Raw genomic sequence first — 17,462 nt, 5'->3', positions numbered from 1 at the left:
TTAAACACAACATTGTTAAAATATGTGTTTAAAAATACATTTGAAACAGGCCAATTATAAATTTTCACATATGTATTGTTAAAAAATTATCAAAAAAATATTATTAAAAGAATTTTTTACTTAAAATATTTGTAAAAAACAAAGGAAATGCTATATCACACTTTGATTAATAAATTACAGAGATATATAAAGTATAGGAGATTAACGAGAGAGTGAGATAATCACACGTAACATCGTGATCTAAACAATAATATTATTGTAGTGAAAATCAACTTCATCATTGATTTTATCAATGGTTAAATTATTAAATTACAGGTTGACCTACTTTATATAATTTATATTTTAAAAACATTATATTTATTAATGGTGAATATATAATGTAATTCATAATCCAAAATCCAATATATAGTCACGATAAAATTATTAATACCAACATAAGTATGTGGACAATATTAACGACAAAATTTCATAAATAAATTAAAATCAATCGAAACATAAGATAAAAAAAAAAAAAACTCTTTTTCTTTAAATTCTTTTCTATCATTTACAACGATGTTACCAATTTTATGTAACTCGTATTTAAATAAAAGACTATAATTTAACGCGACATTGTCTTTAACTCGACACGATCGACAGTTATAATATAATTTCATTTCCCTTCTCAAGGAAAATCCACGTATGTTTATAAAATTGAAATGTACAAGTTGACAGTTGTAATAATATAAATAAAACAGTTACAACATAGATAAAATAAGATATTTTGCTGACATGTTATCTTTTAAGTTAGTATTTAATTTTATTTATAATCATGGATAAATAAATGCAATATACTTTTATACCATTTTTAATTGTCATAAAAAATATGAACAAATGTGATATGTATTTTACCGGTTTTAGTAGTCTTTTAAAATATTTGTTACCTAATTTATGAATAGATGGTTTCTACTTAAAAAATACTTTAATTTAAAAAAAAAAACATTATTGTTTTCATAAATTTTTACAATTTTTAAATAAATAATAAAAAATTAAAGTTATTTGCTGGTTACATAATAGGTCCCACATTCATTGAGTTACTCTATATGATCAATTTCAATTACAGTTTCACATAGCCACCCAACTACCGACAATGGCGATTTGAACTTTATCACATGTTTTGAACTAAACTTAACAAATTACAATTTATTACAATGCTTTAAAAAATTAAAAATATTGATACATGATTAAAAGGCAGAATATTCTTTCTTAAAATATTGATACATTTTGATTTGAAAATATTTACTAATATAATATATTATTAATATAATAAAAGATGTTTTTTTTTTCTTAAACTATCTAGAGTGACATGACATCCCACGTGAGAGAAACACTCCACATGTTAATAATGTATTACAGTTTAAAAGTATTAAAATATTACTAGAAATATATACATATTAGCCATTGTACTTGTAAATAAATAAATGAAAGTGTACACATTGCCGCACAGAATTACCACCACTAGAAGGACCTTCCCTAGTTAACTTCATTCACAGAAAGGACAACACAGAATCAAATTAATTGAAACCAAATTGTTATTAATACTATATTCATAAAATATCTAGATGCAGGGAACTGTCAAAACATCCAATGCAGTAAAAAAAAATTATGCATTTGATAAATATTTCTAAGTTATACAAAATTAAAAAAAAAAAACATTTAAAATTATAATATGGAGAGAAAAATACTGATGTTGTTGAATAAAAATAATCTTTTGAGAAAAAAATGGTTTAATTGTTATTTTGTGATTTAAAAGTTGTAATGTTAATTTGATTGAAAGGAAAATGCAGTGTGGGGGTAATGAATGCAATTGTTACTGATTTGGGAATTTAAGGGTAGTGAGAGTAATTGCTCATATGCTTTGCCTTGGATGATCTAAGGCATTAATCTATGAGAATGTTGGGAAATGCAAGTAAGCCATTGGATTGAAACTAACATGTGAAGAACAAAAAAAGTATGTTAGGGAAAATTCGACTTTGAGGTCAACTGCTTCTTTTGGCTTTCGTAAAGCAACAAGCTTTCTTTTAGTTGGGATGCGTATGGTAAAAGACATGACATTTATTTATTTATTTTTAAAAATTTTAATAAAAAAATATAAATGTAACCATTTGGTTAATTCAAGATGAGAAGAAGACACACTTAGGAATGTTAAAAAACTACTTAAGACCTTGTTCATTTGAGTAGATTTAGAGAAGAGTAATTGAGAAGATTTGAAGATAATTTTTGTTGTTGTTTATTTGAATAAATTTGGAGGTAAGTGAGAGTATATTTAGAAGTAAAATTATAAGAATTAGTGTAGAATTTAATTTATGTGACAAATTAAAAAAATTTACTTCCAAATTCACTTTTGACTTACTTCAAAATCTATTCAAATAAACAATAAAAATATTTATCATCAAATCCTCTCAATTACTCTTTCCCGAAGAAATTAAATGACTATGCCATAAAGACTATATGGTCATCCTTAAATAACAATTATGCTTGACGAAAATTAGTTTAAAATAAAATATGATTAATATTAATTGAATCATGATTAGGGTGTTAATAATTCAAAATCTATTTTAAAATTTATAAATATATTTTTTATGTATAAAGTAAATAATTACTTTTGTTACACATTAATTTTTTAACTAACTGATTTGACCATGTAACCTTCTAATTAGACCAAACCATTTAAAGAACAAAAGGGTGACAAAAGCAAAGATTTACACTAAACTTAAAAAACATACAATCTCCACTAACAAATTTATAATAATATTAAATGTTTAAATGAAATAAGATAAATCATGATAATGATAATGTGGTTAAGATCAACATAAAGTAGCATAGACATTTTTTCACCGGTTGGATTCATAAAAATCAACATTCAATTTAATTCAAGTTAATTTATTCATTTACAAAAATATTTATATAACTAATATAATAAACTTTATAATCCTTCTTTAAACGCTGTTTAAGAAGCAACACATTGAGTTCCATTACACTAGTATATTACAACAAAGAGTATTAGAAAGACAAGAAAATATATCGTCTTGAGTGGTAAATGTTCTTAGAAAGAATTACAACATAAAATCTATAACACTTACAATATTGTTTCAAAATTTTTAGAATCCAGTCTTCAGAAAACAACCTAAAAACTTTCGTAAGCATTAAAAAAGAGAGTATATAAAATGTTTGTTGCCTTTTGATAAAATGTTGAAAAGTGATTAATAATTGAGATAATAATTTATATTTTAATATAATTAATTATTATGTTTTTCATATAACCCAAAAACCATTTTAAAAAAATAATCAATTATCCCCATGTTGTCTAATTGATTATTTGTAAAAACAAACATTTTATATTTGCTATTGATGTTTAAAATAATAATAATTTTATTATTGTAGGAACAATAATATTATTAATATTAATTATTATTGATTTTGATTTAAAAAACACCTTACATTATTTGAAGAAATAATATACATTTAAATTAGTCTCAATTTCTAAATGATTTAAAAATATACGTAATAAAATAATTATAACTACGTTATAGTTAATATATACTTCATTATTTTAAATAATTTCTTTGAAAATATTTGCAAATTTGAAATACAAATAATACAAATAGATAAATAAATATGTAAACGGGACAAAATGAGAAAAAAAAAATATTTTTTTAATCAAACATTATTATAACTCATGTCAATATATTAATATTTTACTTCAATATATAATACAATATGTTATTCACCATATATATATATATATATATATATATATATATATATATATATATATATATATATATATATATATATATATATATATATATGTAGTGTTTTGTTTTCTCACGTTCTTCTAGTTGGCTTTCTCTCTATTTCTTTACACAAGAATGAGACACTTCTTAAATCCTTTTTATGCACGTTTATACTCTCATTTCCTTACAAACTAACATATACAAACACATGACTTTCTATTATATTATTTACAAAAAGAGTTTTCACTCGGATGCAAAGAAAGCATAATTAATTAATCAAATTTGAAGTTGTCTTGAGGGACATTTATTTTTATTTTATATCGATAATTTTTTTTAATATAAAAATATCTCTCTTTTTTTTATATTTTTATAAAACACTTTTTAAAACCAACCAACGAACCCTAACAAAATAACAAAATGATAGATTATAAAAGATAAAATATAGAAAAATAATGGAACAGCGAGTTGTTAGGAAAATAGAAAATAATATATTTACGGGAAGTTGAGCTGATAGCTTTGCGATACAAAAAGGGGTAAAACCTCGCTACATGGTTACAAATAAGCCATATCACAGTTCTACAATGTTCATTTGTAGCATTGTTTTGTTGGGTGGAGTTTCCGAGGTGGGATAAGCCAAACGTATATCCCCAAACTTGCTACAAAACTAAAAGGACAAAATTAAACATCAACTTCCTACTTCCTTCCTTTGCCTGCAAATCGATCCAAAGCACCGCTTCTGCAACGTTTCACAAAGTCTACGTCAATGCTCATTCCCCTGTCTTTCCGTTGCTACATGTGCTAATTGTTTGCTTAAAAATATGACATTGTAATGACTAAGATACGGTTAGAAATGCACTTCAAATCTAATTTAATTTTATAAAATCAACTTATAAATATTAAAATACAAACAAAGTTCCACATCGAGTAGAAGAAGGATTTGTTAAAAGTCTCATATCGACTAGAGATGAAATCATTTAAATGTATATAAATGGGTACAGATTTTGTGGAGTTGAATTAGACTTAAAGTTCACTTCTATATAAAACGGACAATATCTTATCACATCTAAATATTTATGTGTGTGTTGAAATAGAGAATGGTAGTGTTTGGGGAAGCTATGAGATAGATAGACATAGTGTGAAATACGGTGCGGCGTCAACTGCGTGTGTGAAGGGGGAGTTAACTCATGGATGGAAGGTGCCCCAAACTTGTACTTGTCAGGGAATAGAAGATGGGACCACGCTAATATAATATGCAGACTCGGTTTATTTAACTTCTCCGTTACTTTACATGGTTGTGTCAACTACGACAACATAATATAATCTATTATGCAGACTCGTTTGTAACACCTAATTAAATACCACATAAGGTGTTTGCACAGCTATCGCCACTTTGCGCAAGCGACATCTTTCAAAATTTGTAACTCTAATAGGTATTACATTGCTTCGCTCTAAGATGTGCAACCTTCTTCAAATAGATCTTCCACTTCAGTGATGGGCTTATTTCACTAAAAAAGGTTAAATAATAACATTACTCTTTAAGAAAATGAGTTGATGCAGTGCTGGTCGACTAGGAAACGAAAATTTCTTGAAGACATGATTTTTTATCATACAATGGAACATCTTAAGAAAAATATTAATAGAAAAAAAAGTTTGCACATTCATTATGGCCCACTTATGTAAAGTTGATGGACGATCGTCTTGTTATGATATGTTTCGAATCTCGATCGTTCGTGTTTTTTCATTAGTTTTTTTTAAAGTTTTAAATCTCTTTTTAGTCTCTAAGTTATGAGCTGATGTTCAGTTTAGTCCCCGCTTTTAAAAATGTAAACTTTTGGTTCTTAAGTTATAAAAAATGTATCAAATGAGCCCTTTTTTGATTTTCATGGTCAAAATACAAAGAGCAATCTAAAGTGCTGTTGTTATTAAAAAACAAATCAGAGCAATCTAAAGATGTAACCGTTGTTAAGAAACAACCAAAAACAGTATTTCAAGTCAAAAAATGACTCATTTGATACATTTTTTATAACTTGGGGACCAAAGATTTACATTTTTAAAAACAAGGACTAAACTGAACATCCACTTATAACTTAGGGACCAAAAAGAGATTTAAACCCTTTTCAAATTAATTGATGTTTGTCTTGCAGAAAACATTTCGATATTCAAGTTACAAAAATAAACACACGAAACCATGCACTAGAAACAAAAATAATTCATAGGATTACAGGGAAAGAATTTGCAAGGGACTTGTGAGTGGTATGTGATACCTTATTGATGCAATGATTAAAATTTATAAGATAGGAGGAGTATTGTTGTATTTAACACACCTTATCAATGTGCACAAAGAAACCATGAGATACAAAGAGTGATAGCACTGGATCGTGCAAGACAACCCAACTATTTCCCAAGGCCCACACCAGCTTCTACAGCTAAGAGTTAATTTTCAATTTGGACTTTGCATGTTGACCCAAAGAACATTTCTTCCTACACCTCCATAATTTCAACCTGAACCTCCATAAATTTTTGTATTTTGAATTATACAATTTAAAAAGTAAATTTCATATTTTGAAATATATAATTTAAAATATATTTTTTATTTTGTATTCTAGAAAATAAATTTCAATTCTTTTTTCATTTTATATTGTAAAATATAAAATTAAAAAATATATATTGTGAATCATAAATTTTAAGATACAAAATGGTAATATAGGAAAATATGACTAGGTTGAAATCATCCGGTTTCTTAACTCAATGAATGAATATATAATTTTGTTACATAACTTACTGACTTGCTTGTATACCAAACAGGTAATTTTTTTTAAGATGACAATTCTTCCAAGTGTTTGATTTCATTTTAATAAATTAGAAGTGAGTGGAAAATGTAATGCATAAAAAATAATAGAAAGCTGAAAACAAAAGCCCAAATTAATTACATTAATTTTTACAATACATTTTTTTCTTCGTTTGGATTAATCTGAGTTTCGACTTTTTTTTAAAGAGTAAACAAATATTCAAATAAATAATAAATCTACATATAAAAATATAATTTAATATTTTTCTTAAATACATGAACATATAAATATATTAAACAGATTTTGAAAATTGTTAAAATCTTAATCGACTTTCAAAAACTAATTAAGTAAATTTTTAAATGATTTTCGAAACCGATAAATTTCTTAAATGAATTTTAAAATCTATTTTTTTAATTTTTTTTGTTTAGTTTTTTATTTTCAGTTTAATAATAATAAAATATAAAACATATGAAAAAATTAAAAACAAAATTTAATATTTTAAATTGAAAAACGAAATTTAAAAAATAGTTGTTTTAATTTAATAATTAAAAAATGTTTTCTTTTATAATTTAAGAAATATTTAATTAATTTAATACATTTTATATAATTTTGTATACATTAATATTTTAATCTGTAAAATATTCTTTAAAATAAATAAATAAAACATATTAGAAAATAAAAACAAAAAAATTTAAAAATATGTTGATAGTAGAAATCCCGTTAACATATTTAATTTGAATATAATATATCAAATAGAATATGTTGACCAAATTTTCAATTGCAGTTAACATATTTTTAAAATTTTTTTTATTTTAATTTTTTGATGTGTTTTTTTCTTGTTTAATAAATAATATTTTTAAATTAAATATTAATATATATTGAAATATATGAAAATATTAATTTTAAAAAATTAAATAAAAATAATAATATTTTTTATTAAATTAAAAAAAATGAATTTTTTAATTTATTTTTTTTTAATTTAAAATATTTAATTTTACTTAGTAATTTTTTAAAATGTTTTATTACTATTATATTATTGAAAAAAAAAACCTTAATCGTTTTTGAAATTACTTAATCCACTTTCGAAGTGGGTGAAAATTTTTATGATTTTTTTTTCTTTTAATATATTTTATTTGTTTAATATTATTATTCTTCTTATTTCTATTATTATTATTATTATTATTATTAATATTTTTATTGTTATTATTATTATTTTCAAATAAAAAATGAATAAAAATCTTTAACGAATTTTTTAATCATTAAGAAATTTTTTTAAGTCGATTTTGAAAGTGAATTAAAATCTTTAAGATTTTCGAAAATGGATTAAGATTTTGACGATTTTTAAAATTTTTAACTGTTTTTTTAAAAGCTGTTGATTGTTAATCAAAAAGTAATGTTTGAATTTTGGAACCTCTCATATTTTATCCTATAGAATCTATCGTAGTTCCTTGTGAAATATGAATACGAATATCTGTAAACAGAAATTCCATAAAATGATATAGACTCAGATTAAATCTGGCAATGTCACTTTTATTTAACTAAAGCCAATATCCCTATTTATAGTTATACATTACATGTCAGTGCCACACTTTTGCTAATTTTGGCAAATGTAGATACCTAATTTCTCCACAATCAATATTTTCTTCCACACGTGTTTCAATCACGCGATTAAAAAATTAATCTAGTGCAATTATATAATTTTGGTACTGCTATTTAATAATAATGATAAATTTTTTTATTTTAAATTTGGCATAAATTTGGAATAATTTATTAGTTGAATATGGTTGCCGCATATATTTTTTCAAAATGCATTTGTATTTATTGTGAAAAAAAAGAAGAAGCTGTATAAGAAGTTCTGAAATTCCAAACAAGAATAGCCTTTGATCTCTCCGCCTCAGTGGCCATCACAGTACTCTGAAAAATCTCCTATGCATTTTTACTCCTTCGTTGTTTGATCGGAATGCAACGTAAAACTGAAACCAGAGACTAATCGATCCTTCCAATTATTGATTGCACCAAACCTCATTCTCGGGCCTCACTGTTTCCTCCGATCGCCGACACAGAACAATACCACATTGCTTTCAATTGAATTGACCTATCTGGATCGAGAACAATGAATGCCTATATTTTCGGTATCGTTGTTCCTCTCCTCGTCATCCTCTTCCGCAGCCGCAGTTCCACCAAGCGCCGCGGCCTCCCAGCCGACGTTGGCGGCGAGCGCGGCCTCGCGCTGCGGAACCACCGCTTCACTTCGCCACTCAGTTCTGCCTGGGAGGGCGTTACGACGCTGGCGGAGCTCTTCGAGCGCGCATGCAGGGAGCATCATGACCGTGTGCTGCTCGGCACGCGCGTGGAGATCGCGCGTGAAGTGGACTTCTCTTATGGTAGAAGGCTCGAGAAGCTTCACCTGGGGGACTACCACTGGCTTACTTACGGGAGAGTCTTCGAATCCGTCACGAGTTTCGCTTCCGGTTTGGCGTTGCTCGGTCATCGCAAGGAAGAGCGCGTGGCTATATTCGCTGAAACCAGAGATCGTTGGTTTATTGCACTGCAGGTTTTGGCTTCTCTGATTCGGACGAGTTTTCGTTCGATATTTGTGTTTCTCATGGTTTTGTTTCTTATGCAGGGATGCTTCAGGAGGAATGTGACAGTTGTGACCATATATTCGTCATTGGGAGAGGAAGCTTTGTGTCACTCGTTGAATGAGGTTCGTTCTCTGTTTATCTTAATCGTTACAGAGAGTGAAGTGTTACTGCTATGTACTATTATGTTAATCATCGTAGACTAACTGTTACTGTTATATATGTTTCTATGGTTATGCTGCATATGCTCTGCCTTGTTAACGAGGTTCGTTGGAATCGGTCCTTTGTAACATTGAACTATATAGTGATATTACAATTTTCACGGTGCGAGAAGGATCTGTAAAATTTCTAAACCTGGAATAAGATATGCTCGTCCTCCTGGTATGATAGAAAAAACCACTTGCAGTAACCTGCTTCTTAAAATTCCGCTTGTTCTCCTCGCCGACCATGCACTATAATTAAATGTTTTTTTTTTTTCTTTACAAAAGTGGTTTACTTTGACCCAATTATTACAAAAATGGTACAATTGACCCAAAAGTTACATGGTAGGGAACAAGTCGTGCGGGTAGAAGATAACGAGTTCCGATTTTTGAATTTAAGCAAAGTCGTTCACGATTATGACGACTTTAGTTGTGCACCGTGTGAACTCATTTTTTTTTTTTTTTTTTATAAACAATACGTAGTTATACCAACTTTCAATCACTCAATATCCCTCAAGCCTATGTATAGCACAGAAAGAAAAAGTGATCTGATTCCCAAATTTGTTAAACAAGGGGTTGATGAACATTACAGGTGCACGAAAGAAAACAGGAAAAGAGAGAAGAGAAACAGAGGTGCATCATCTCTACACCACACGCGTTATCATCACAGACCCTTTTCTTTTCGTAAAATAAGCCAGAAATACACCTCATTGATCTTGCACATTGAGCTTCCCTCTTAAATGAGGGCATCTCTTACCTTTCAAATTTTCACTCTATTTCCCATTCTACCATTGCTCACTGCACTGCACTACAGTGCACCATGCTGCAAGCTTATCTAATAATACCCTTACCAATAGAATCACCATGCATGGTCCCACTTTACAGTACAATCCCCACATCTCTTCCTTCTTGAGACTACCCAACACGTACCCACAGTACAGTCACAAGTGTCATTTTCTCCTTGCTTCTCCCTTCATGTTGCCTACATCTCATTGGCCATTTACCAACACTGCAATTGAAAGTTGATATAACTATTGTTTATAAACAAAAGAGTACACACGAAGTCGTCATAATCGAGAACGACTTTAGTTAAATTCAAAAGTTGGAAGTCGTTATCTTTCACGAAGACTTCAGATCAAAAGTTTTTCAAAGAAGTTATCTTTCACGAAGACTTCAGATCAAAAGTTTTTCAAAGAAGTTATTACTCCCGATAATGACTTCACCTAAGTCGTTTCCATGCCATATGATTTCAGTTTAGATGCTGAGCCCGCACGACTTATCCCTCTTATGTAATTTTTGGGTTAATTGTACCGTTTTTGTAATAAATGGATCAAAGTAACCTGTTTTTTCAAAAAAAAAAAACCAATTAAATGCTATGGGCAACTTTTAAGGTGGCGTTGTCTAAATGACTGCCACAGTTCACGTGAAAGACAGTATTAACAATGAATTTTCAGTTTTTTCTTTTTTGGGGTGGGGACAACAATTGGTTACTGTATTAAAAACTTGTGCTAAACTATCATTTCCCATTAAGTAATAACTAACAGTGGGAAGATATACACACTTATGCAACTAGACTTGTTTGTGAGGAGGTTGAGAAAGGGGCAATGATATTGTTTACTGTATTAAGTGATATCTAACAGTGGAAAGATATACACACTTATGCAACTAGACTGGTCTGCGATGAGGGTTGAAAAAGGAGGGGTAGGACTCGCGGGATGGGAGCTCACCTGGTATATTCTCTCACATAAAACTACAGGGGATAGGTAACATGGACATGAGCAAACCAGAACCAAGAAACCACCTTCAATCCAAAACTTAAACTATGTATTTGTAGGTTCTTTTACTTTTTCTTATTTACTCAAACGAGACTCTTGAAATCCTAATGAATTATTTTAAACTAAAAGAATCGGAACAGAAAACCTTCCGGTGGAGGAGGATTCTTTTAGGTAAACTAAGGTATTAATTATTTTCTGTTTTCTCATGATCAAGTTCTTCATTTTATTTCTACCCTCAGTTTCCTTCTTTTCGTTTCAGCTGCTCAACATACAATTCTAGTATTCAAAGTTCATGTAATGGTTAAGAATTCAACCTTTTCATCATATATTTGTTAATTCAGTTGTAGATTCTTCACAGTATTTTTATATACTTTTTGGGGGATCTTGTCAGTTCTTTCAAACGGTTTACTAAAATTGATGTGCTTCTTAGTTCATGTGTTTGTTCTATTTTGTAATCTAATCTAACATGCAAAATCTATGCCAGACAGATGTCACAACAGTGATATGTGGGCGCAAAGAATTGACGTCACTAGTACATATCAGTGGTCAACTTGATTCTGTGAAACGTGTTATATGCATTGACGACGACAAGATTTCATCTGATTTGTTTGCTCAGACTGGATGGAAAATCACTTCCTTTGCTGACGTTGAGAGCCTTGGTAGAGACAATCCTGTTGAGGCTGATTTACCCCTTTCAGCCGATGTTGCAGTTATAATGTACACAAGTGGAAGTACAGGATTGCCCAAGGTTAAAAGCATCTGAGATATTTAGTTAAATTTTAACAATCGTATCATTGCACTGGATTGACTTTCCTAAATAGTAATCTAGATTCTTGATGGGACCATTTTTTACTTATATTTTTAATCCTTTTTCTTATACTTAGGCACTTTTCGGCTGTATTATTTTGACAGGGTGTAATGATGACACATGGCAATGTCTTGGCAACAGTCTCTTCGATAATGATTATAGTTCCTAACCTTGGGCCAAAGGATGTCTATCTTGCCTACTTACCGATGGCTCACATCCTTGAATTAGTAGCTGAGGTATGGGTGATTGTTGAATAGTTATTTCAGTTCAAACTACATTTTGATTGTATTATATTTGTCTTATCTTGCATGTTTTGACAATAGTATTTGTTTTAGAATTTGATTGCAGCTGTTGGAGGTAGTATAGGATATGGAACTCCCTTGACTTTAACTGATACATCAAACAAAATAATGAAGGGGAAAAGGGGGGATGCCACTGCATTGATGCCAACTGTGATGGCAGCTGTACCAGCAATTCTTGATCGTGTACGCGAAGGAGTGCTCAAGAAGGTATTCAATTTGTGATTCCATTGAAGAATATACTTTTCCATATCGATATTATGCATTGGTGTCTGTGTTAGTGAGTTTGTTGAATAAACCTTTTACTTTGCGTGGTAAGGCTAAACCCTGATCGTGCAGGTAAATGCAAAAGGAGGATTGTCAAAGAAATTGTTTTATTTAGCCTTTGCACGAAGGTTGCTTGCACTTAATGGTAGCTGGTTTGGTGCTTGGGGCTGGGAAAAAGCTCTATGGAATCTTCTTGTGTTCAAGAAGGTTCAAGCAATTTTGGGTGGTCGCATTCGGTTTATACTATGTGGTGGTGCTCCACTCTCTGGTGACACCCAAAGATTCATCAACATTTGTCTTGGGTCAGTATTGCCTTGTTATATTGTTTTTGTAAATAAAACAAATATCATTATAGAAGAAAAGGTGGAAACATGATAGTAGAGGATTCGATTTTCTCTTAAAGAAACCGAAAAAAGGAGCCAACACTGAAGAGGTTCCGAGTAAACTACAAAATCAACGATTGATAGTTGATGTTAACAACAACTTTCACTTTGTGCATTTTGCCTGTTTTTCATGGTAAATTCTAGTTCTACAGATTAGCCTTCTAAAATAAATACTCTAAAATTGTATAGCTTTTTCATGTTCTTTTCTTTTATTGCTTTTCAACTTTCCAGTACTGATTTTTCCTATCAAACTGATATTTGGTTGTCATTTGCAGTGCTCCAATAGGTCAAGGATATGGTCTCACTGAGACTTGTGCTGGTGGGACATTCTCTGATTTCGACGATACGTCTGTGGGCCGTGTTGGGCCACCTATTCCTTGCTCATATATTAAAGTACGAATTGATCAGATGTAATCCAAGTCCATATATTTTAACCTCAACGAATATTTACAAACATAAACTCTACTCTCTTTTTCGGCTCAGCTAATTGACTGGCCCGAAGGTGGATATTCAACTAATGACTCGCCCATGCCTCGTGGTGAAATTGTGATTGGAGGTCCAAATGTCAGTCTTGGTTACTTCAAAAATGAAGAAAAAACAATAGAATCTTACAAGGTAATGCTATATATGTTCTCTTTCTTTCTTCTTGTGGTGGATCACTTACGATTCTCCCCCATTGTCGTGTTAATGATATTTCTTGTTAGACACAAAACCATTCCCAGATCTTTACCTAACAGCCTGACCATTTAGGAGATTTGGTCCTTAACATATTAACCAAGCCCATATGACCAAATGATTAGATTAGGTGTTTGATCCTGACGGCCTCCATTTTTTCAAAATAGAGGTCTGATTAGGCCCAGTGCACGGGCCTGGGTACTATCATGTAACTGTTAAGCTTTTGGAAGTTTGGTCCTTTACAATTTTGCTTAGTCATGTTTAGATTTGTGGTTTACTGTCACTTCCCTATCTCATATATATCTACTTTTCTTTTGTTATAAAGGTTGATGAAAGAGGAGTAAGGTGGTTCTACACTGGTGATATCGGGAGATTTCATAAAGATGGTTGCATTGAGATCATTGATCGGAAAAAGGACATAGTTAAACTCCAGCATGGGGAATATGTGTCCTTGGGAAAGGTATGGGTATTAGTTCGTCGATTGCTTCCAATATTTAATGACTAATTTATTTAATACAGGTGGAGGCAGCTCTTTCTACCAGTCCCTACGTCGACAATATCATGTTGCATGCTGACCCTTTTCATAGCTATTGTGTGGCACTTGTCGTAGCTTCTCATCCGGCATTGGAGCAATGGGCTTCACAGCAAGGAATTGCTTATTCTAATAATTTTTCAGAACTGTGCAGGAAAGAAGAAACTGTGAAGGAGGTGCATGCATCACTTTTAAAGGTATGCCTTTTGTATCGAAGTTCTTTTACAACTTATCAGTAACGTTTTTGAAAGAATGTTTTCAGTTTTAGAAAGGACATTTATCTAAAGGAAAATGATATTTTAACTTTAATTTTTGATACCATTCAGCGGTAAAATCTGCAATTAAGGTTAACTGAGTTAGCTTTGAGGTTAACAGCTCTTTTCACCTAATATTGTCCCAAAATATGCTTGTTTGAGCAGTTGGAATTTGGACAATAGGGAGATGGGAAAGTTGGAATGAAACGATTTCATATTTTGCTTTGTAAAACAAATGCTAGTCATTTCCATTTTAGTATGAATTAAGTAACAATTCTGAAGGTGATTTTTTACCAACCTGCTCTTCCATCCCTATTTTCTAGTTTTCCAATTTTCAGATATAAATTCTTGGCATGCATGGGGAAAGAATAGGGAACTAGATATTTTGCATGTGAGTAACTAATATTTTGTGCCCCCCAATGTAACACAAATGGTGAAGTATGATTCCTGTTGTGTAGATTTTTCTTTCTTGGTCATTAATAAAGGAGCATCCATATATTGATATATCGATCTAGTAATATAATTAGTTAATAACTACTGATTTTTACTTGTCAAAACATTATTTGACTAAATCAAATATTGCTATTGGAATATTACTATAAAAAACTGTTAAAGAGGATTATTTTTAAGTGTCCACATTTTTCTTTCAATTGAACTCTTAAAGTGACTTTTTTTTTAATTTAACCATTTCTTAAATTTAATGATTTTTTAAATTAAATAAATAAATAAAAATTATCTACAATTAAATTATAAAAAATATTTATATTTATTTATTTAATTATTATCTCATTGCTTTTTACTATCATAAAAAAATAAAGACATGCGTATGCATTTTCACTATTATATAGAAAAGGAATTGGTAAATCATAATTTATATGAAAGAAAGATCTTCAGGTAATTTAATTGAGTACAACTTATACATATTCATTGCCTTTATTGTTGCTAATTCTGTATCATTCCACTTTCTTCCTATCATAAAACATTTCCAGGAAGCAAAGAAGGGTCGTCTGGAAAAGTTTGAGATTCCTGCAAAAATTATTTGCCTTTCTGAGCCATGGACTCCTGAAAGTGGCCTAGTCACTGCAGCTCTTAAGCTGAAGAGAGAGATCATTAGAAAGGCTTTTCAAGAGGAGCTTTCAAAGTTATATTCCTCCGTCTAGACCAAAATTAGATCTGGTTATCAGTCTCAATAAAAGTAATTAGAAACACTTTTGTAGGGAGGACCTTTATATATTTTTATTTATAATCATATGTCCATTTTAAATTATATTTCTCATGCATAGCGAGGCTTATCACGAGTTGAATAGTTTGAATTTAGCGAATGATGAAATTTATCAAACCTTGTATTTTACAAAAAATTCTATCATAAATTTATCTGCTACGAATTTAAAATCTTCATTTTTTTGCCAATAGCCGCCCTTATTTCTTAATTCTGGACAAAACCAGAGTTTTCCCTGCTGCTCTTTGGGTGGCCAGCCGGCTACGTGCCTTAATTCTCCCACAAATACGGATTATCGCAAACAAAAAATTGTACACCTTTACACACATGATTAACCAGTTGAGTATATATGATTATATCTGCATTGTAAATGTACGAGTTAGAGTTAATTGTTATTTGAAATTTTAACAATCATATTATATTACTAGTTGTGTACTTCTAATTGGATATAATCATGTTTATTTATTTTAATTACGATATAAACCTGATAATTATTTGATATTTCAATAATCTTATGATAATTGATAACGCAAACAAAGTTAATACTCATCACTGTGAGATACACCTAAATTGAACTTACACATGGACGTGGAAAAATTAAAAGTATACAGTTGTGGTTGGGAAATCAATGTCAATAATCACAGTGATAATTAATGAATTCAATTACTCGATTAAAATGAATAATTTTTCTTTGAGGGTAAATTATTATACTGTATTTAGGTTCTTTATGCTTTAATTTTTTGAAGTGATTTGAAGGAGATGATTTGAAAGAGATGATTTGAATGAATTTGAGTGAATTTAAGGGTAATTTTTTTGTTGTTTTTTTGAGTAGATTTGTGGATAATTGATAGTGGATTTGAAAGTAAAGTTTATTAGAATTAGTGCAGGATTTGATTGATGTAATAGATTTAAAATATTTGTTTAATTGATAGAAATTAAAGATTATCAAAATGTCCCTAATTATTATTATTATTAATTATTATAAAAGATGAAAACCACGTTAGCAAACTTTGTTCCAAAGGAAATTATGAATTCTGGTAACATGGAATTATGAAGTGTGGTATGGGTATATATATGAGATTTCTCATAATCTCATGCAGATCTCATAATCCCGCTTTTACTCGCTTTCATTTCTTCGAAAATCAACATAAACAAATATGATTATCATTTCTATTCATTGTCTTGCTTAATTGAATTAATTTATACTTTTGTAGCAGGTAGGTTTGATTAAATTAAAAATTAAACTTTGTAACAATTGACAAGTGCTTTTCATAAAACCTAAAATTGTTTCCGTATTTTGAATATTACATTTATATTCATATACTTTCAATAATAGGTTCACATTCGATTCTTTGTTCCAGTTATCTTAATTATGTAATCATGTTTTGTAGATTAAGATACGACCTTAATATTGTCATTGAAAAACATCAAAAGATGTATCACATGGTCTTTAGCTATAAGCTGATGGTGCTTATTGGTAATTCGTACACATTGCCATGTTGAAGGGAGATTATTAGAACTTATTAGTTATTTCATTACTTACAATTAGCTTAGGTTTTCAAACTGTGTAGCATAAGATTTTTATTATTTTAGTTTTTTCTTAATAGTTTTACTTTTTGATACTTTTAGGCTAATAGTTGCATTTTGTATATATAGTTTTAGTTTTAGTGTATTAAGAGAATTATATACCATAAAATTTTAGTTTCAAATGGTGTCAATTGAATATTGACATACTACTATACCTGTCAGACATCAAACTTTTTATAATCAGTATTTTTGAATGTAGATTTTCAACTCCAACGTCAAATATGATGTCAGAATTTTCACTAACATCAAAATAAAAAATAACTAACATTATAAAATATTTTTGTGATATTGTTTGTAAAATCCTGTCCATATCAAAATA

The 17,462-nt window shown here is 29.6% G+C and overlaps 1 protein-coding gene across 1 annotated transcript; it reads left to right on the top strand.

Annotated features, from left to right (window-relative positions):
• Positions 1 to 8,401: 8,401 nt before the first annotated feature.
• On the top strand, positions 8,402 to 15,606 carry LOC106761337 (long chain acyl-CoA synthetase 9, chloroplastic). The gene is made up of 11 exons (XM_014644877.2): positions 8,402 to 9,116; positions 9,189 to 9,269; positions 11,604 to 11,867; positions 12,032 to 12,163; positions 12,263 to 12,436; positions 12,566 to 12,795; positions 13,152 to 13,269; positions 13,360 to 13,491; positions 13,877 to 14,011; positions 14,071 to 14,280; positions 15,327 to 15,606. The coding sequence occupies exons 1-11, from the start codon at positions 8,676 to 8,678 to the stop codon at positions 15,495 to 15,497; spliced, it is 2,088 nt and encodes a 695-aa protein (XP_014500363.1). The 5' UTR covers positions 8,402 to 8,675; the 3' UTR covers positions 15,498 to 15,606.
• Positions 15,607 to 17,462: the final 1,856 nt, after the last annotated feature.

The sequence above is a fragment of the Vigna radiata genome, chromosome 5, assembly GCF_000741045.1.
Source record: "Vigna radiata var. radiata cultivar VC1973A chromosome 5, Vradiata_ver6, whole genome shotgun sequence".
In the NCBI taxonomy this organism is placed as follows: Eukaryota; Viridiplantae; Streptophyta; class Magnoliopsida; order Fabales; family Fabaceae; genus Vigna; species Vigna radiata.
The sequence above is the reverse complement of the archived record's forward strand: the minus strand, read 5'-3'. Positions and strand labels throughout refer to the sequence as shown.